General features: G+C 39.0%; 1 protein-coding gene across 7 annotated transcripts in view; it reads right to left on the reverse strand.

Moving 5' to 3' along the window:
* Positions 1–20,415, reverse strand: part of nbeab (neurobeachin b) — a 159,893-nt gene that overhangs the window by 62,310 nt on the left and 77,168 nt on the right. For all 7 annotated transcript variants that reach the window (XM_031863774.1, XM_031863771.1, XM_031863773.1 and 4 more), the window contains 2 exons: positions 11,248–11,372; positions 3,695–3,841 (listed from right to left, as the gene is read on the reverse strand). In XM_031863774.1, coding sequence (XP_031719634.1) covers positions 3,695–3,841; positions 11,248–11,372 — 272 coding nt within the window. The remainder of the gene's footprint in view (positions 1–3,694; positions 3,842–11,247; positions 11,373–20,415) is intronic.

Genomic DNA, 20,415 nt, shown 5'->3' on the forward strand with positions numbered 1-20,415 from the left:
CACACACACACACACACACACACACACACACACACACACAGCTGCAGCCATTATGCTGAGTATCTGAGGCACAGTGCCTTGTTGTTCATTTGAGTCATTGAAGCGATGGTCTCTTTCCCCCCTATTTTCAAACCAAGCATTTGTCTTTCAACATTTACACGTAAAAGCTTGAGAAAATCAGCTCTACAGACTATTTAATAAGGCTGCAGCACAATTAAAAAGACATACATACATAGAATAAAAAATAAAATATTTATAAAAAGTTAGAAAAATGTACAGGGTTGTTTATATATTATACTTTAGATGTCACTGTTCCGTTTGTATTCAGAAAGAACATGTAGATCTTTGAATAAAAAACAAAGCAAGAAAGGCAAGAGCAAAATAACACCCGTCTTGCTCGCACTTCTTTTCCTGAGATTACACATTCAGAAATGTTGGGTTGGGTTTTTGGCCTTTTATAAACATGTCACCACTCAAGGGATCAGTATTGTAACTGGGGACTAAAATGGATACAGAAAGGCTAAATTAAGGCAGAACAAAATGGTTGTGGCTGCTAAACCACACTTTGGGCTATACTAACATGGTTCCAGTCTGCCAGCAGAGCAGTCAAATCTACAGACTTGCTTGACATGAGAAATGCCTCAGTCTCCCCTCTGCTATCCTCACACATGGTCATCTTAAGTTTCTATGTTACCTCATTTTGGAGACAGTATATGTGCATAGAGAAAGGCTAATTTAATGCAAGCACAAGCACTGACAGCATTTCCAATGTCTATGGGGGAGCAAAACTAATCATAGGTTCAGTAACCACAACGGTCTGGGCCGTTGAGTGCAGGCACCGCCCCTTTGGCAGCAGCAGCAGGCACTGACCCAAAGGCTGGCAGGAGGAGCCCTGTTGTTGACAAGGATCTAGTCCCAGATCTCTCATTAAGGCTGTTCATGCCTGAGATTAGATACAGGCCAAACACAGACAGTGCATCCTGGTATAAACATAACCAAAATCTTACAGTGTGAGGGAGCTCCCCTATTGGTAAAAACATGAGCTTAACTTCGATTTAACATTAAAAAAATATATATATATATATATATCTTCTAAAATCCAAGCACTTATTCCTAACAGTCAATGTCCATCTTTAAGATTTGGTTCACAATTTGAAACAAGCTCACACATCATAAATGTATCACAAATATTCAGTCACAGCATTTCTGTTTTGTATGAGGTAATTACTGGTTCTTGGGGATGATACATTCTGCTTGGATTTTAGCCCTTGCCTTCCTCTTTCGATTGGGCATGGAGTGTTAGGCTGGCTGCTGGCCCTGCATGGGACAAAGAGGAGGGGTTAGCCTCCCCCTCTGAGATTCATCTGTCGGATCTTAGGGGATTTCACCGCTCAGCAGTGCCCTGGTTCAGCCTGAGCCTCATTTACTAAGCCATGATAACTAGGTAATGTATACAGGGCTACGTGTCTGTGAGTCTTTCCATTACAAGTTGTACCTGGAATGCATAAATTACATACATGCATTTATATCTGTTACCGAAACATGTTTCAGTTGCAGCCCGGATCCTCCTGGATTAGTAAAGACATTTTGGTAACAGTAAAAAATGTTATGCAAACAAACCTGTGACACTTCGGTTAAAACAGCTGCTACAGCTGCTCTGTAGACTGATTAATTTAACTTGCAGAACCTCGTCACAAAATCCATAACATTAGATTATTATTGCAATTCCATTACCAGAACAAGAACCTCATTTCAATTTCAATGGCCATTTTTGTTTCTTCACACTCTAGCTAGTAAAATCTCAACATTAGACTTCATTGCAAAAAAAATGTTTTAATATACAACGCATCAGCCTTAGAGCTAAAAATGTACTATACAGTCTTGGAGCAGTGAATGTCCATTTACATTGTGTGAAGTAGCCAATAATCCAAAATAAAACCTCATCCAGTGACAACAGCTGTCAACAACAATGTCCCAGATTTCTCACCATTACAGGAGAAATCTTGACTTCTTTACTGCTCATTATCATTGTCACTGGAAAGTTATTATTGGAATTGGCAATGGCTGCCAGGGATGAGTATTACTTTATATTCTACAAAACGTCTGCATCAATAGGCAGCCTCTGCTTTTTTAAAACACCAATTATTAGCATGAGATGTTAAGTGAAGATTGGGCTTTATTGATGAGTATGTGGGGGGGCAGTACTCCTGATCTACACTCAGTACTCAAGTGAAATCTGGATAGCTTATAAAAAGTAATGGCAGTTACTGGAAAAGCATGACGGCTGGCTTGATAGTGTGATGCCAGAACATTACAGGAACTTTGTGCAACCCTGGCCTCGGCAGTAAGCTGCACAAATTGAATGAATTGTGTCAGACTAATTATTAGAGCTAGGTTAAAATAAATCAAAAATGTAATCTTCTATTTGTCTTTCCTCAACTGTTAACGGCAAATTATACCCTTAATGATTGTCAACTGTATAAGAGAATGAGGGTTAGTTTGACTGCAGGATAATTGAGTTGCTGTCTGCTCTCCCTTAACATCTCACATCAACATGGAAAATACACTAAGTAGTTTTCTTGGCTAACTCCTTCTAGGAGTTCCTTGGTTCATAAAACATTTTATTCATTTCAATGAGAAAAGAGTATTGCTATATTTTCAGATTTTGAATGGAATGGGATTGTATTTACTGCAAAATGTATGTATTTGAAGAATTTGTTGATTGATTATGTTGCAATACATGTTTGATTGTGTGAGTAATATTAATACACAGGGTTTTGAATCAGAGTAATGAAATACAGCATCTGATTGTATGAGATTCTCTCAGCAGCTATTAATAATTAATAATGTTAAATCAGCGGATCACTGTGATTACAATAAGTGACACTTAACTATGGCCTTATTAAAGTGTAGTGATCGATATACATAGAGGCCTCGGCGCAGCAGAATCTCCATTGATTAATAATGCTCTTTGTATTTAAGTAAGTATAATAAACTTAACACAATTACTCAATTTATATAAATAGATTTTGAACGGTGTCACCCAACCTCTGAAGATACAGATAAGGTCAGATGACAGGTTAAATAAGGCCACTGTAAAGTTAAGCATTAGCGAGCAGTGGTTCGCATCAACTTTAATTACTGATTGCTCGAGGAATCCTAAATATGACTCCTATATGTGACACATCTGGATTGATCATCTTTCCGGTGTTAGTTTAACTTTAGAAGACTTGCCTCTGGAGATAAACACTCGAGGAAGGAACCGTGCTGACAAGATCCAAAACAAAACAGAGAAGGACACATTATGTCGCTGTCAAAGCAAAGCAACGCTGTCCAGATTAGAACACAGAGACAAAGTCTTTGACTCTAGAGCTACATTGATAGTGAACTAGTGAACTGCAGGAAGCAACCTGTGAACCCAAACCTCAAATACATTAGATAAATAGATTCTGAATACGAAATAGTAGCCAAAAACCTCAAAGTTTCCCCCTTTCAGTTGTACTGTTGCCAGTACACTATAATGATTAAAAGCCACTACACTGATCCAAACACTTAAGTTGATTCACTGATATTAATGATGTACACTTTAACTATGCCAGCAATTTGGAAGACCACAGATAAAAGACAAGCCCTGATGCTACAGCTGAGGCGATGTAGTCTTGGGGTTAATGGAGGTGCTGGTGTGCTGACTTACCACCCAGGTTGTCCATCTCCTTCTCCTGCAGCAGGCTGACGGCATCTTCGTCTCCCTCCAACATCAGCTCTATCTCGGGGTTCTGGCTCGTCACAGTTTGGCTGCGGAAGATTTTCTTGGATTTGACCACCTCGTCGTCCTCTGTGCCTGTGTCAAAAGAATTGCGGGGAAGAGAATGCACTAAATATTGCACTCTGACCTTTCGAGCTCAGATCGGTATACGCTTAAATGGAAACAAATACCTGGCTATGGTCTTGTTCGTTGGCAAAGTCCTATCACCTATTTCCTATTCTGCAACTTATTATTGCAGTTTCATTTGATGCATTTCTGTCCGGCATTACTGCACTATCCTGTAAGTATGAAATGCTTCAACTGTTGTACTCATTGACTGAGCAATAGCCTGCTTCCAATGTAAGGCAAGCAATACAATTTACAATATACAGTACATTTCAGTAACGCATAAAAAGTAACATATAAAATCATACATATACATATTTAGTAAGAGAAAATGCAACAGCATTAGAAAAAAAATAAGCAACACCATTCATCCAACACAAACACACACACACACACAAACTAATCATAAGTGATTTCAGAATACATTTGAAGAAATATGAAAAAATAACCACATTCCTGATAACCACAGTATGAGCTTAACAGGTTTTTGATTATCCACAAGTCCAAACACAAGAGTCTTCTTTTATGAGTTATTAAAATACACAACATATAGTCAAATATATAAAAAGATATAAACCATGGAGAACCTCTGTATGAAATACATAATATGTGCAGGATGAAGCTGAAATGACACGCTCACTAATGTACTTGCCATAGCATATGAAAGAATGTCAGGGTACACGTTCGTTCGCTGAATACACTTTGCGTGGTTGAACATCAGAGGTGTTTCAGCTTTTATTTTTAGACAAGGTCAACAATGAAACACTATCTGTATCTTGAAAGACCAACAGCTCAGTCGGGGGATACATCTCAAGCTCGTAGTCGATTAGAGATATCATTTGCCGCTTTTGGAGACTTGACAAGAGTGAGACTGAACAGACAGCACAATTAGGAGGCTGCTTACACCAGGACTTCATCATATATGGCGAGAGTGGAGCAAGCTCATTGAAAAAGATGTGTTCATACATCCTGCAAAACAAAGAGGTCTCGCAACACATTTATCAGCTTAAATCTGCCCATCTCCAACATGTGCCTGCCACACGGCTGCTCACAACGTTCATGTGAATTTGTCTTTCTGAAGTCCAATGCAGGAAATAACCAGAGGAAAAACTCGCGTGTATGAAAGGAACACATATCAAGAAATGGGAGGCGGCTGACACCCGTCTGACATGTTTCATTTCAGCACAGTTCTTAATTTGCCTCTCCCTCCCCTGAGGAACATGTACCTTGTCTTGAAGAGGTCACATTTGACTGTTGTCAACACTGCTACTGAGAAAAAAAGTCTGCTTCCTGCTCTGTCTCATATCTGGAGTGCTTTCATCAGACGGAGGGAAGAAGTCGTTTCAGAAACAAATTCTGTGTAATGTTAAAGGCAAAAAGCCAGCCAGCGGTCAGAGATCAAAGCAGAAAGACTGAAACTTAAAACTGTAATTCTGTAAACCATCATCACGCTCCGAGTAAATGAGGGAATGTTCTGATTGGCAAATCTTTGCGGGGTTGACTTGACCAAATAAACTCTGCTGATTTCTACATGCAAATGACCAACGTCAACTGTTGTGGGGGAGGGGACCATCTTTACCCACAATGCAATTTTGTTCTCACAGACAAAGTAATATGGTTATAAATAACAAGAAATGAAGAGCTATGACATGAAGGAGAAAATGTGCTGACATGAAAAGAGATTTTCTCATGACTGATAGCCCGTTGACTCGGAGACACGCTTGTATTAAAAGTGCGCCTGTGAGAAGGGTCGCCATTTATCACTATTAGGACTTGCTGTGCAGCGGGATTGCAAACATTTTCCCGTGTCCACCGTTGACCACTAAATGGTAAAACAAAGAGAATGGCCCTTTGAGTATCTGATATAACTCATATGAATTGCCTAAAGTGAAAAAGAACAAGGGACAAGTGCAGGCTGGGGTAGATATTATGTATATATACATATAATCATCAAATACTGACCGATTTACACATTGATTTTTCAGTTGATTTTATGATGTGAGAAGTTTCACATTTATACTTTAAAAGAGAGAAGGGGAAAAAAAGTGAGCAGTCCATCAAAAGCCACTGCCTGTTGACTTCTACACATCTCTGGAAAAAAGAAAAATCACAGAAGTTTAATTTCATGTCTAGCCCTTCAGGAACAGTGCGAGGAGGAGCCACCCATCACCAGTCTCACGGGTCCTCACTGAGTTAAAACTGCCTCAGAGTGCACTAATTACACTCAGTAAAGTGCATTTCAGAGCTTTCATGACCCCATTGGAGGCTGATGAAGACCTGCCAGCTGTGACCAATGGAGGACGCCCCTGAGCACTCATCACTGGAGTTCAACAAGGATCCATGGTCCCGAGTTCGCTCTAGGGTGTCTACTGATTGTTTGTTGTGCCACAATTTTTCACACACGTCCAAGACATTGACATCAAAAACAACAACAAAATGCAGATTTTGAGTTTCGTCACGGAGTCACAGAGAACTTAGTGCTTATTAGTGTTTGTTACTGTAAGTAACCTCCTTCATAGATATAAAACTAAAATGATTGCATTTTGAAAATCTATTTCAATAAACTTTATAATCTCAGATGCAGTCTCTCACTTTGGAAATATGTCAGTGTTCAGTAGTTTTACTATTGAGTATGGAATAGATAAGAGTTGAAAGGCCTTTAAAAGACTGTTGAATCAACCACAATACTGTTGCCAAGTGTCCATGTGTCATGTACTGCAACACTGGCACCGGCCTTTCATTTGTATCGCCTCAGTGGAGCCGGCGAGCATGAGTTTTTCTACTGTAAGTCTCATATGTAGTATACACCCAGCCTCAACCACTTCATTGCCAGTCCTTAAAAAAAGAAATCTGCAACATAATGTTTCACTTAAGATTCAACAAACGCAGGTAGAAAAAAAAGCAGAGTTCACAAATACTTTATCCACGACCATAAATAAAACACAAAACACCTAAAGCTTTTCTTAAAGCGCTATGATCTGAATGATGCTGGAAAAGGAAGCAAGCAACGGCCTCTTGTAGAAATCACTGAATGTTTGTCGAATGATATGACAAGCAACATTTTGGACACAGCTGAAGACACCCAGCTATCTCGACCTCTTTCTAAACAAAGACTTGGGAAAAAGAGGTTAAACTCTGGACTTCTGCAGGAACTATTCTGTGTTACGTCTCATTCTGTCAGATCTCTGTAGATAACATGCATTAGCACAATCCCCGGCTCCATAGCTTATTTATCATACTACCTTATAATGAACATCAGTGCTTTTGTGCAGTCATTCCCGCATCCATATAACATGAGCTCTATAGAATGTTTTCAATATATCTCCTCCGTTTCTCAGACTCTATCTGTTTTAGATCCTGCCCTCCTACGCACCCTCTCCACGGGCTCCACATTCCACATGGAGAGAAAAAGTCCAGTCCATGGGATTGCATTACCGGTAGGGTGATGCAATTCTGCCCTCTGTCTCTTCACTTTTATTTACTCTGCAATGAAAGATGAAATGAGGGGGGGTGACAGCTTCATACTTCCTGTGATGCAAGCCACCCGTTTTTGCAGAGAATGTGTTTTGAGACTGTAACAGTAAACAATATAACTTTGATGTAGAGTGAGTTTATACAGTGCACACACTTCCTCTTGATCTTTATTCAATATCCTGGGATGTGCAGTGCATGTGCTGCCAGAGGTTACAAACAACCTCATCTTCTCCCCATCAAAACATTAACAGCAGTGTCCAGTAATCCCCACATCTGGACCAGAGCGTTAGGTTCATACCGACTTTACCGAAAGGCTGCATTCAAATGTCCGTACTTGCACGTTAGTAAATGTCTGGGTGTCATTTGTCACAGTTGAATATATTTGATTATAAAGCAGGAGAAGGTTAACATCACATCAGGAGACTGGTGCCTCTAAATAGCTGTAAAGACCTCTGCCCAGGGCAATCCGCTCTGAGAGAGGCCGCTCACCTGAAATGAGACAGCAAGGACACCGGGAGGTAAAACACCCCGTTAAACATTTGGATCAATATTAACGTGACTTCCATTTCATGCTTGCCCAATTCCAATCACCTAACAATATACTCTGATACTGGGCCGAGGCTGGCTGTTAACAGGGCAGGTTATTACAGGCACAGGGGCAGAGACAGAATGTGCTGGCTAAGCTGTCAATGCTGCTAATAGACAACGAGGCAGAGTTTAAGGCAGAGTTTAACCTCCCATCACACGCGTTCATGAACGTTCACGCTCTCACACACAAGGACACGCAAATTGCACAAAAGTAAAAAAAACATACACTGGTTTTGCCAATATATCAAATTGATTTAAAAAAAAAAGTTTCACTTTAACATTTGACCTCTCAAATAATTTTTTTTTTTTTATTGGCATAAACAAATTCAAAGAAAGCATTGAACTTTTACAAAAAACGTTTCAAAATGTGGGTTTCAAAAATTTTGAATTGGCAAGTGGTCAATATAATTGGTCAAATAATCTCTCTTGGAAATCCACAACAATGAATACATGAAGCCAGTTTCTACAATGGCAAAGAATCTTTTATTTTGTACTGTTATTCTGTAAAAAACACAAAAGATTGTGAGACTCTTGCAATACACTGCTGTCAAAAATGACACAGGCCACTCACTCACTGAAATGTTCTTTGTGAAAAAAAAAAGAAAACTTTCCTGCTGACTTTCATTTCCCTCAAGCGAGCTTGTAAGACTGACGCTTACTGTGAACACAACAGTTTAAGTCTGCCCTCTTCAAACTCAAGATGGTGGCTGAGCATATATTGTCATATCCTGCTGTCAAACCAGAAACTGTGTATTTAATTTGGACAACCTACTGGTTCTCCAATCGTCCCAGATTTTAAAGCTTTAATAATGACTCTCAGGGGCCAACTCAAACAACCTCTTTGTTTTTCTACTCTGGTGCATGCAGCCGGCAACCCACTAAGAAGTTCAATAGAATCCCTGTCAAATCCAGGAGACAAAGTCGGGATGTTATGACTAATGGATATCCAACCTCTGAGATTCTGCACCAGGGTTCTCTGCTAAAGACAGGTCCTATCTTTAATATCATGCTAATTAAAAATGAATATTCATTATAAAAAACAAAAAAAAAAGACTAACTGTCATGGTACTTTTAAAATAAAAACTGCCAACGACATCTGCTGAAGCTCTAAGAAAGAACAAAAGATCCTTCTCACTTAAACTCATAACAAAACCTCCGCTGTGCAACCACATCAAAGCCTGCTGGAAAAAGCCTGAAAGTGCAGCTCACCTCTCAACGAGAGCAAGAGGGCTGTCCCAGCACGGGCCAACCCTTTCACTTGACAAGTTTATACATTATTCTGCTCATTAAATCTACTGCATGTCGGCAGGACTTCAACAAGTCTTCAGTCAACTACACGGAGGGATTAATGTCAAACAACTGAGGCAAAACTGATAGCTCAAAAGTAAAGTCTAGTGATCTGATGGACTAATATGATATGCATTTGTAGCATTTGAGGACATCTGTCACATAGGTGACGGAAATAATACACATGTATACTAATCTGAGCACAGTGTAGGTCAAAAGGAGGGTGGCATCACATCCTCATACCTCAGAATCTCCACCAGAAATAGTGTGTTTGCATTAGGGCTGGGCAATACTTTGTTATATCAATATCTTAATTTGAGACTAGATATCGTTTGGAAAACGGATTTCTGCATATTGTCTTTTTCTAGTTTTAAAGGCTGCATTACAGTATAGTGACGTAATTTTACTTACCAGACTGTTCGAGCTGTTTAACAATCTCATTGTGTAAATATTGTGGCCAATGGTCGACCCTGAATTATTGTTGCAATATCGATATTGAGGTATTTGGTCAAAAATATTGTGATATTTCATTTCTCCATATTGCGATTTTTTTGGGGCTGTCACCTGCTGCAGAGCACTATTCTGGTGGCATTGAGCCAGGGAGGAGGGGCCAACTTTGTATGTTGTGTTCAATCGCAATAGACAAATCCGACTCATTCTGCTTTAAAGTTACAAAAGACTAATGACATAAAATACAACAAGAATAAATAAATAAGCAGCTACAAAAACAGTAGATATCCACAACCGATTACAGAAATGGCTGAAAGGTATAAGCTGAAACCAGAGTATATTATGCATACCCGTATTTACTTAACCCTTAGTTATTAGCAAGGTGAGGTGCAGCATACTGAAAATATGGACCAAAAGCTAGGTGGATCATGCTGCAGAAAGAGGTGAATAGGAGAGTTTTCTATTGATGTTTTGATACGTTTTTACAGCTGTGCTGCTTTTTACAGGTGGGCAATGTTGATGCAAAGCAATTTCTTTGCAAACAACACCGAAGTTCTTAATAACCTGTAACATTTCTAAGCCAGTTAAAAGTGCTTAAGTTGTAACATTTGTTACCTTGAGTCCCTCAGCAGTATCAACATGTCACCAAAAGCCAATGAATTGGTTCATGGCTAAAAATAATGGAACCAGCACAAAATCTAAAGCAGACGGTGCAATTATTTGCATGTGTGTCTCTATATGGACCACCTGCAGCTGAAGCAGCAGCTGGCACGCGTTTATCCACAGTGCTGCCACAAGCTTCATACAGCAGTCATAGCAGAGCTAGCAAAGCAGCAAGATGACGTCCTGAACCCAACCAATGGTCAGCTTCAGTAGCTAAACACTGAAACTCAGCCAGGGGGTCAGTGAACCTTGTGATTATTGTGCATGTGTTGCTGTAAGTCTACAGTCATTTTAAAAGGCTACCCTGACCATAATGCATTGCATGTTTTCTATTTTCTATAAAGTAAACGAGATGCTTACTCCATTAATTTCAGAATCAATACATTCGCCCATGTGCCGTTAATACATTTGCTCTGCTATATAATTACAGATGGGAGAGAAGGTTCCAATGGTGTTTTATAGTACAAAGCTGCTTTCCTTTAAAAAGGTCAGTGTTGCATGACATAAGGCAACATTTAGATGGTGGGGCAACACTGAAAAAATGTTTGTGTCAATACAAAAAAGTTTCGGGCAAAGAGAAGACACAATAAAGGGAGAGATCCAATTTGTTCTTGAGTATGTGTTGTGGTGGAAATAAAAAAGTGCAATAAAATGTATGTGTCATGTTCAATTCACAGGACTCATAAATATGTCCCCTATAAAAATAACTCCTAACTTCCACTAAGCAACATGCTAAACTATATGGACAAGCTTGGGCTAACTTTAATGATTTTCCTTTTATGCTTTCAGGCAATGTTGATATTTTACATTTAATATGGGGCGATGATATTCTTGAAGGTTAAAAGCTCCCGAATTCTGATGGCTTTAAAAGAAATACTCATCAATACTAATACTAATGCAAAAAACAAACTCACCATACTCCAGCAGTGACTTGCACGTGACATCTAAGTGGGTGGATCCAAATGGGTTTCTGACAAATCTCCGCCTCCGCCGCAGGTCATCTTCCCAGTAGTCGAGTCGCCAGAAGTCGTGCAGCTGACTATGAGAGAGACAAGAAGACAGGCAGGTTAGATGGAGCACACATCCCTCACTGATGGTCTGATTACAGCAGCCACTTCCTTATCAGGGGGACACATCTTGAGGAGGAAAATAAGGCCACAGATAGCAGATTTATTAGGACTAGTGGCATGCTCTGCAGAGGTCCAGTAATGTTCCCTCTGCTAAAGTCTATAGCATTAGAACAGCAGGGAGCAGCAGCAGCCGCAGCACACATAAATCACAGGCACTTCCATTAACAAATACAGCATCAAATTACAAGTATAAATGGCACAGCTTGCCTCCTTTTTTACAATGTTTTTTAACAAGTCTTGTAAATCAAAGGTAGGAACCTCTACGCAGACAGCGTGGGGTTTAATGATCGGGGTCTTGGGGCGGTTGGGCATGAGCCTATAAAACAAGCCCCCTCCCTGCATATGTGGAGCCATGATTAAAATAATGTGCTGAAATATTCATTGAAATGATTCCCAGAGCCCTGGAGCAACCCGACTGAAAATTGCATTTTTATTCATTATTAATAACAGCGAATTAGGGTCGTAAAAAAAAAAAAAAAAAAGAGAGAAAAAGAAGAAAACAGTTCCAGCATGTGGTAACCATCTTTGTAAATGATTATTCCAACATTAGCGAGGACCTGGGATAATTTTATTGCTTGCAGCTAATGCAAACCATTAAGCACGTGGCCTAGCATTAGGTTACTAAGTGCTGCTTGTTCCAACTGTGCACTAGCAGGAATTATTTTAAAGCCTCTATGTTTCCTTTCGAGGGAAATGCAGCAAAATAAAAAGCTTTAATTTACCCTCGACAGTGAGACGTAATACGTAAACAACAGTGATGATTCGAATAATTGGTGTGCAGTTGACAGTACGGTAAAATGTGATTACATCAGCCTGGCTTGAGGTTCATTTTCATGTAATTTTCAGCCAAATTTGAAGGAATACGACATTCAATTTCATTTTGCTGCACTTCAACAGCCACAGTATGTGAGGATATGACAGCACATTCCAATACCCACACAGTACACAAAGTACATGCTATATAGTAGAACAAAAGTATTTGATCTATTATCTAAAATGTTGCCTTTGTATTATAAAAAAGTAAAATGCTAAAAGCAGCCACCCAAAGCTCCATATAAAACCTTGGAGCTGGTACTTTAAGAAGAGGTTTTTCAGTGCGTGCAGGACACAGTAAGATCTTGGCAGGCAGCCGTCTATTGTATTGTATGGTTTCCGCATCCTTCCCTGCCACACAGCATTGAAGCAGTCTAAACAGATTAAAGTGTTACAGGGGATCACATCACAAAATACTGCCTCCTTGCTCCATGAATGTAATATCTACAAAATGTCAGAAATCAAAAGGCTCAGGAGACTTAGCTGGGCTCTGACAGCAACAAGAGCTCAGTCTCAGTTAAATATCAATCAAAATTGAGTCCATGTGCGCACGTTGTATGCACAAAGTATCATGAGTCGCTGTATGCAAAGCCAGACTCAACGCCTTGAGCTTGTCCCCTGTCAATCTCCCTCAAAGCTTAACTGAGGAAAAGAGAGATGTCAGTGGGTTGAAAGGAGAAACCCACGTAAATGATATTGTAAATGCGAGATTACACAGTGTGAGAAATGTAAATCCACTCTAGGCAACTGGGCGATTACTCCTGAAGATTATGTCCCCTAATTCTTGCAAATAGACAGCAGATGCCAGTGGGGGATAAATCCACCACTTTGAAGATTTCCTTATAACAGTATTAACTGTATTTGATGCACTTTATTTCGTCTTCTTAAGGACGCTCATTTGAGTTCAACTTTGGTCTAAGCCATCCATTTGTCTTTAACAGCAATCAAATGCACAACATAACAAACCCTTTAGTTACAATGACTGATTCATGAGTTGGATGCCAACATTTTTGATGCGTCTTCCCCTTGATCTGTCCTGTGCAGATGGTTTCAGTTTGATTGTGGTATTCTGCTATTTAAATAGGACCTGTGATGTTCTAGACTATGTGGTAAGTGCTTGACCGGATTTGGACTGTGCCAAAGTGCTGTGCTGAAGGAACCTCCTCTCTGAGGGTGGTCCAAAAAGTGCTCAGGAGGATTGCACCCCTGATGGAGATCTATAGCTGAGGCACACTGTCTTAAAAGCATGATTGGACATAAGGAATAAGCAAGAAGTTTAACTTTTTTGTCAAAACCAGTGTCATCCTCACTCATATGGGACTCAACTAGTGGTGTAACGGACCTTGGTTGATGCGTGATCCCCTCAGGGTTCGGCACGCATGTGAACCGCGGATTAATTACAGTTTAACGTTAACTATCGCAGTGTGAAATCAGTAAAATATGCGATCACGACATCATTTATGCTTTTCTAGTCACCAATCTCTGATAATGTTACATTGTAAACAACTAATCTGTGTTTGAGGACACAAGGAGAACGAAGTTCAGTTACATAATGATGCGTTCAGGCTTTGTTCAGTGAAAATGAGTATTTGCCGGAGGTAAATTATTACGTTATCATGATGTGTTCACGTGTAATCTCGTAAAATGTAGTTTTGGTGATTCATTTGAATAAACATAGTTGTTTGAAGGAAATGTTTTTACAACAACAGATATTAGAGATGAATTATGTTGACACTAGCTCTAAGAAGCTTATAATACATCATTAAAACTACCGATGACAAGATTTATTTTAATCTATAAAAATACAATCTTTTATTTCCAAATCATTTGAATTGTGTGTTTTAATGAAAAAAAAATTACTGTAACAAAGTAAAAACTAAATATTTAGAGTTTTTGATGGTTTACACTTCAGAGCGGTTGAAATGATTTTTGGGACGGTGGCAAAAGAAAACAGTCTAGAGCCTTGTAGACCAGCTGCTATAATAATAATAATAATAATAATAATAATAATAATGAAACAACAATATGGGTCATCAATGATCGGCAATTAGTATCAGTGGCAAAAGAAAAACATGATCAGGGATTTTCTTTTGTGCTGATCCGATCTGTGACTCTGATCCGTGATCCAATCCGTGGCTTTTGTGATCCCTTGCACCACTAGACTCAACCATATAATAAAATGGCACACATTCCCACAACTGCACAACGGTCATTTCGGAATCATTAATAGAAAGCTAGTCGTCTGTATTGTCTGTGAAACAACAACAAATTGTTCATACAATAGCATTCTTTATTAAGCGCGGTCGGCTCGGGACCTCCTTATTTTCCACATCAAATTTGTCTTGCTTCATGACAACCATAAAGAATGGCTGTGAACTGGCCTCCTAGAAACTGCCAAAATGTATTAGTCCTGTCACCCATCAATCACCCAAATGGATTTCAAACCGCATTTTAAAAGCTAATTTTCCAGCACTGATAACCTACAGGAAACAGGAGCACCATTATTTATGGATGCTTTCAGACTTGCTAAGTGCAGTAGGATAAATGTGTATGAGGACTATCGTCTATTCTCTTTGCTTTCAAATAGGTATTTAAAGCACACCTCTCCTCGAGGAGCCAGTGTTGAGATTTCTGAGTTGCCAGATCTAACATCCCAGTCTACAGGGAATGTGTTTTGTTTGTAAGAGGAAAGGGAAAGCTGACAGGCATAATTCAAAATAAGATGGGGAGGAAAATAAAAGGATTGATAACAGTTTTATAGGAAACTATGACATCATTCTAGAAGAGAGAGATACTTTTGACAGCTGACAAGAGCTCATATTAGATTAGAGGGTGATATATGCTTTGTGCTGCTGGTACAATAGGGCAGCAGAGACCCTTTTGTTTTCGAACAATAGTATTGGTGTTTGAGTAAAAAGGTAAACTTGAGCCAGTGCAAGGAAAAAACAGTGCTGTTACGAGGTTAAATGTTCCTGTTTGAGGCCTAACTTGTGTGTCAAATCACCAAAGGCTCAGGCCAGTGCTCACTAAGATTCATGCAATTGCATTGTAAAACAAAATCCCATTCGATTACAGTTAAATCATTGAAATAAAAGTAATTACACAGATCTATTGTCAAAAGCAATAACTACCTTCGTGTTTTTCAAGTCACTTAAACCAGAATGGCTCAATGCAACATGTACGGGGCGGGATTGCAGACAGATGAGGATCTCATGGTTAAATATCTCATTTTTTTTTAAAATTCTATTTATCCTCAGAGGAGATTTGTGTGAGGCGGTCAAGAGGAAGGACAGGGACATGCTGATTCAATAAAACACCATTATATTCCTTTTAAAAGCTTCCATTGGTGACATGAATAGGGGGTAATTATAATAAATACCCGTAATCAGTGACAATTCTATTCAAAGGCGCAGTGACTGCTTTCTATCACACACACACTGGGACACTGAACACACGTCAGTTTATAGTGCAACTCTGAGGACAAGTGGTCTTTTCTTTCATTTCCAGTTGTCCCAACAGGCTCCGACTATGAGTTACAAAGTACATGAGGAATTAGTTTGAGATGCAAGGGTGTAAAAGTCGTGATGAAAAATGAAAAATTAAATAAGAAACAAATATAAATAAAACTCGACTATAAAATAAACAAAAAACATAGTTCATTGCTACCTACTTAACATTTACCTGCCCAAACAGAGAATTATTGAGGCAATTCTGTCACCGTATTGAGTACAGACATGTAAGAAACCAACTCTCATTTGACTAAATCACATTACTTAATGGGACCGGTCCTTTGATGCCATCAAAATGACAACCAGATATGCGGGTCTGTGATGATACAGAAAACCATCAGGCAGCCAGCAGACACTAAAAACCAAAGCGAGGAAATTCTAAAAACATTGTCTGCCAACAATTGCAGTCTTTCTGGTAAGCCTTTTTACAGCCCATTCCTCAACATACTGCTGCTTGTTAAAAAAATGAAAAAAGACACTGTGCATCAAAAACCATAAAAAAACATGTGACTGGAAACCATATGGTGATGAGCATTTCTCAGCCCACTGCTTTCAAAGTAACCTTAAAACTAAGAGAAAAATACACAGTGATTTCCTCTATGAAAACACATCAAGTTTGATCATGCCTCTGTTGAATGCCAAGTGTGAAGGGACTATATGACCATCATCATGATCAGATTACTGCAGAGAGTAAGAAGACGTTCATCTCTTAAATTTCGCCATTTCCCATCATCATATGCTCAACACTGTTGCAGACGTGTGGATACCAAGCTAAGACTCAAATGCTTCTAGTTATTGGATATGACTTTTCTTCTGTAGATTGAGAGATAGAGCACAGACACAGGGAGGAATGGGTATTGGACAAAGACTAAAGGGAAACAACACAGCAGCAACAAGATTAACTCCAGGTCATCTGGTGTAATGAAGACAGACGTACGTGATCAGACGAAGGATGAGGAGCCCTACTGTACTGTTGGTGAACTCACATGGATCGCCAGCTTTGTGGATCCCCATCTTTCATCGGAAATGGGGCACAGTCAAGACGATGCCCAGTTCAATTTCAACACCCGGTGAAATTGATGATTGTGTGAGTGGGCCTCTTTCCAGAGATAATTAGCACAGTGTGCAAGGTTAAGAGTACCCCACGGGACTAGAGCCTGCTGTAGGTCAAGAACAAATGCAAGCAGAGAGAATATCAGCTTGCAAGAACAAAGGAGCATCATGTGATAAGTAAGATCTAATTAAATGAAGAATAAAAACATTAGCACTCGCAAGCTGTTATAAATCGCAAGGCGTCATTTTATTGACTTAAAAATGAAAGATGCTACGCAGAGGACTGGGTAAGACCAAAAATAGCTTTGGGGGAGTGGGCATAATAGAAACCTCTAAAGTCTACATGCAATCATAGCAAAACATGGGCACTTGGCTTCTAGGATTGCCTAATTCTACTATATTCTTACTAATTATAACAGAATACTGAACATCGATGACAAGAATCTATATATTTAAGAAAGCGAAGAAGAAGATACATATTTTGCTACTCTGGATGTCAAAAGGAATAATCCTTTTGAATTATATACATTTTATTATCAGAATGATTTTTGTTTTTTATTATCAGGACCAACCAGAGACCTTGGCCTGTCTTTTCGACTCCAGAGGGGCCATCAGACCTCGAACCCTCAGAGGCTATAAAGGTGCCCCCCTCCTTCTATTAGGACTTCTATTAGAATTGATAACCCTTTCAGGCAAGACCAAATACTCTATGCGCATCGTGAGTAAAAAGGTTCATTCCATCACAAAGTTATTATCCACAGGCAGATTGTTACCATTCATCAAGTGGGAGAGATGAAACTCACTGTTAGTCAAGGGAAACGGCCGTTTCACTGCCTTGCCACAGATCAATATATGCCGCCATTTTCCTTTCTCTCCTCTGCTACAAAAAAGTAATTATACAGAAGAAATGTTGACAATCAATAGACTAGTCAGGTAAGGTTAAGGTCTGCTGTGGGGGCCAGTGGAGGCTCCTCCGTCACCTGTCAACGATGCTGCTGATGTGAACACGGACGCCCGCATTGGGAACAAAGGGAGGTTTGTCTCCATCAGCCCCTTTTACATTTCTGTTAAGGTGGTCGTGTCGAAGCAATTAGTAACCGAGGAGTGCTGGAGAATGAATGGTAGACAATGACAAAAGGAAGACTATTGCAGTTTAAGTTTCACTTGTACATAGGTGTGCCTGGATATCTGTGTAAGGCCGCGTCCACCTGCACATAAGGTAAATGGTGCAAACATCTATAAAGAATACATTGGCTGTACAAGTGTTTTAAAAACATTTGTGATGCAACATTAAAAGGATGCAAAACAAATGTACTTGTAAAAACTTGGCACATACACCTGTCTGTTTAATTCTAAAAGTCTATTTAAATCGTTTAATGAGTTACAGATTTTTGACGTGTGTGAAACATTGAACAGTTGCTTCTTGATTTACTCTTCAGCAGTGTGAGAGACCTGCAGAATGAGAGCGACTTTATAGTATCATCACAGCGAGGCAGTCCTACGCCGCAAAAGTGGTGGACGCTATTCTTCAATGAATTCATCAACCTCGCCTTGACATCTACTTTCACTTTAGACGAGCCTGAACTTTATAATCCACTGGCAGGGTTCAGAGGTCAACAGCAGAGGGGACCAGAGGGCATGAAAAATCACTCTCTCCCTGGAAAAAACTCTGACATCCAATTTTCAACTTGATTTATCAGTGTAAAGCTAAAATTGATAGTGTGCCATTACTGGGCAGGGAGCTGTCTTGGAGAGATGTATCAAAGCCTCCTCATTTTGATTTAGCGTGGCGGATCAATACAACCCTATACTGTTTCAATTTGAGGAGTATTGATTTTCCCATGCTGACTCTATACAGCGGGACATTCATCATCAAGCAAGCATATAGTATGATCTAACAGGGCACCATAGGGTCTGATCTGCTTATTCTTCAATCAGATCGCATGACTGCAGAGCAGCTGTTTTCAAGCCTTGCACAGAATATTTCCCTTTTCGTCAGCTGTTGTCGTCGGTGCTGCGACACAGTTTCTTACGCCGTTTGCCACAAAGAGAACGGCTCAAAAATTGACCTGCCTTCAGAGATGCAGATAATGTGCAGATGTCTGTAATTCAGACAAAAGCAGATTCATCTTACGTTAAGTCAGATGGTTAAATCATATTCTAATGAGCGCCGCTCAAAACACAGACTGGTAAACTATGAACATGTATGTTATACTAGTTTCTGTCCCCTGCATGCCTGAGAATAATTGTGTTTATAATACATTCTAGACAAAAAATAAATATCTTTTGGCATGTCTCCAGGCAGAACTTAGGAGTAAAAGGCAAAGCAATTTCTGTGCACGATGGCGAAAACAAACATTGATAAGTCTGTCTCTCTCTCACAAACACACACACACACACAGACAGACATAACAGACAGCCACCTCAGAATGCTTGAGGGCTTTATATCTTACAAGAGCAGCATAAATGGGAAAGTTAATGTAGCATTGAATAAGACTAAGCTGCTGAACTGCAACACTGCCTTGAGCTTGTGAGCATATTGCATCATTTTTCTCCACCAGCAGGTTACCATTAAATTTGAATTTGTTGGAAGTTTTGCGGTATCATTTACAATGCACCCACGCTCAACAACCTTTTGTTTCAATGCAAATGCTTTGCCTCTGAGGGGCTCCATAAATATTTGAACATGAGCCCAGAATTCAATGCAATAGATTTTGTCACTGGTACTACTGCTAAGGTGCAGCCAGTGTTATACTGTAGCCTTCTCAGTCACAGCCAACATATATACATATATATACACATACATACATACATACATATACACATACATACATACATACATACATACATACATATACACATATACACAAACATACATATACACATACATATACACATATACACATACATATACACACATACACACACACACACACACACACATACATATATACACATATACATATATACACATATACATACATATATACACACATATACATACATATATACACACATATACATACATATACACACATATACATACATACATATATACACATATACATACATATATACACATATACATACATATATACACATATACATACATATATACATACATATATACACATATATACACATATACATACATATACATACACATATACATACATATACATACATATACATACACATATACATACATATACATACATATACACACACACATACATACATATACATACACACACACATACATACATATACATACACACACACATATACACATATACATACACACACACATATACACATATACATACATATACATACATATACACACATATACACACACATATACACACACATATACATACATATACACACACATATACATACACATACACATACATATACACACATATACATATACACACATAAACACACATATACATACATATATACATATACACACATATACATACACACACATAAACACATACATATATACATATACACACATATATACATATATACATATACACACATATATACATATACACACATATATACA

The sequence above is a fragment of the Anarrhichthys ocellatus genome, unplaced genomic scaffold, assembly GCF_004355925.1.
Source record: "Anarrhichthys ocellatus isolate YVR2014 unplaced genomic scaffold, GSC_Weel_1.0 scaffold29, whole genome shotgun sequence".
Lineage (NCBI taxonomy): Eukaryota > Metazoa > Chordata > Actinopteri > Perciformes > Anarhichadidae > Anarrhichthys > Anarrhichthys ocellatus.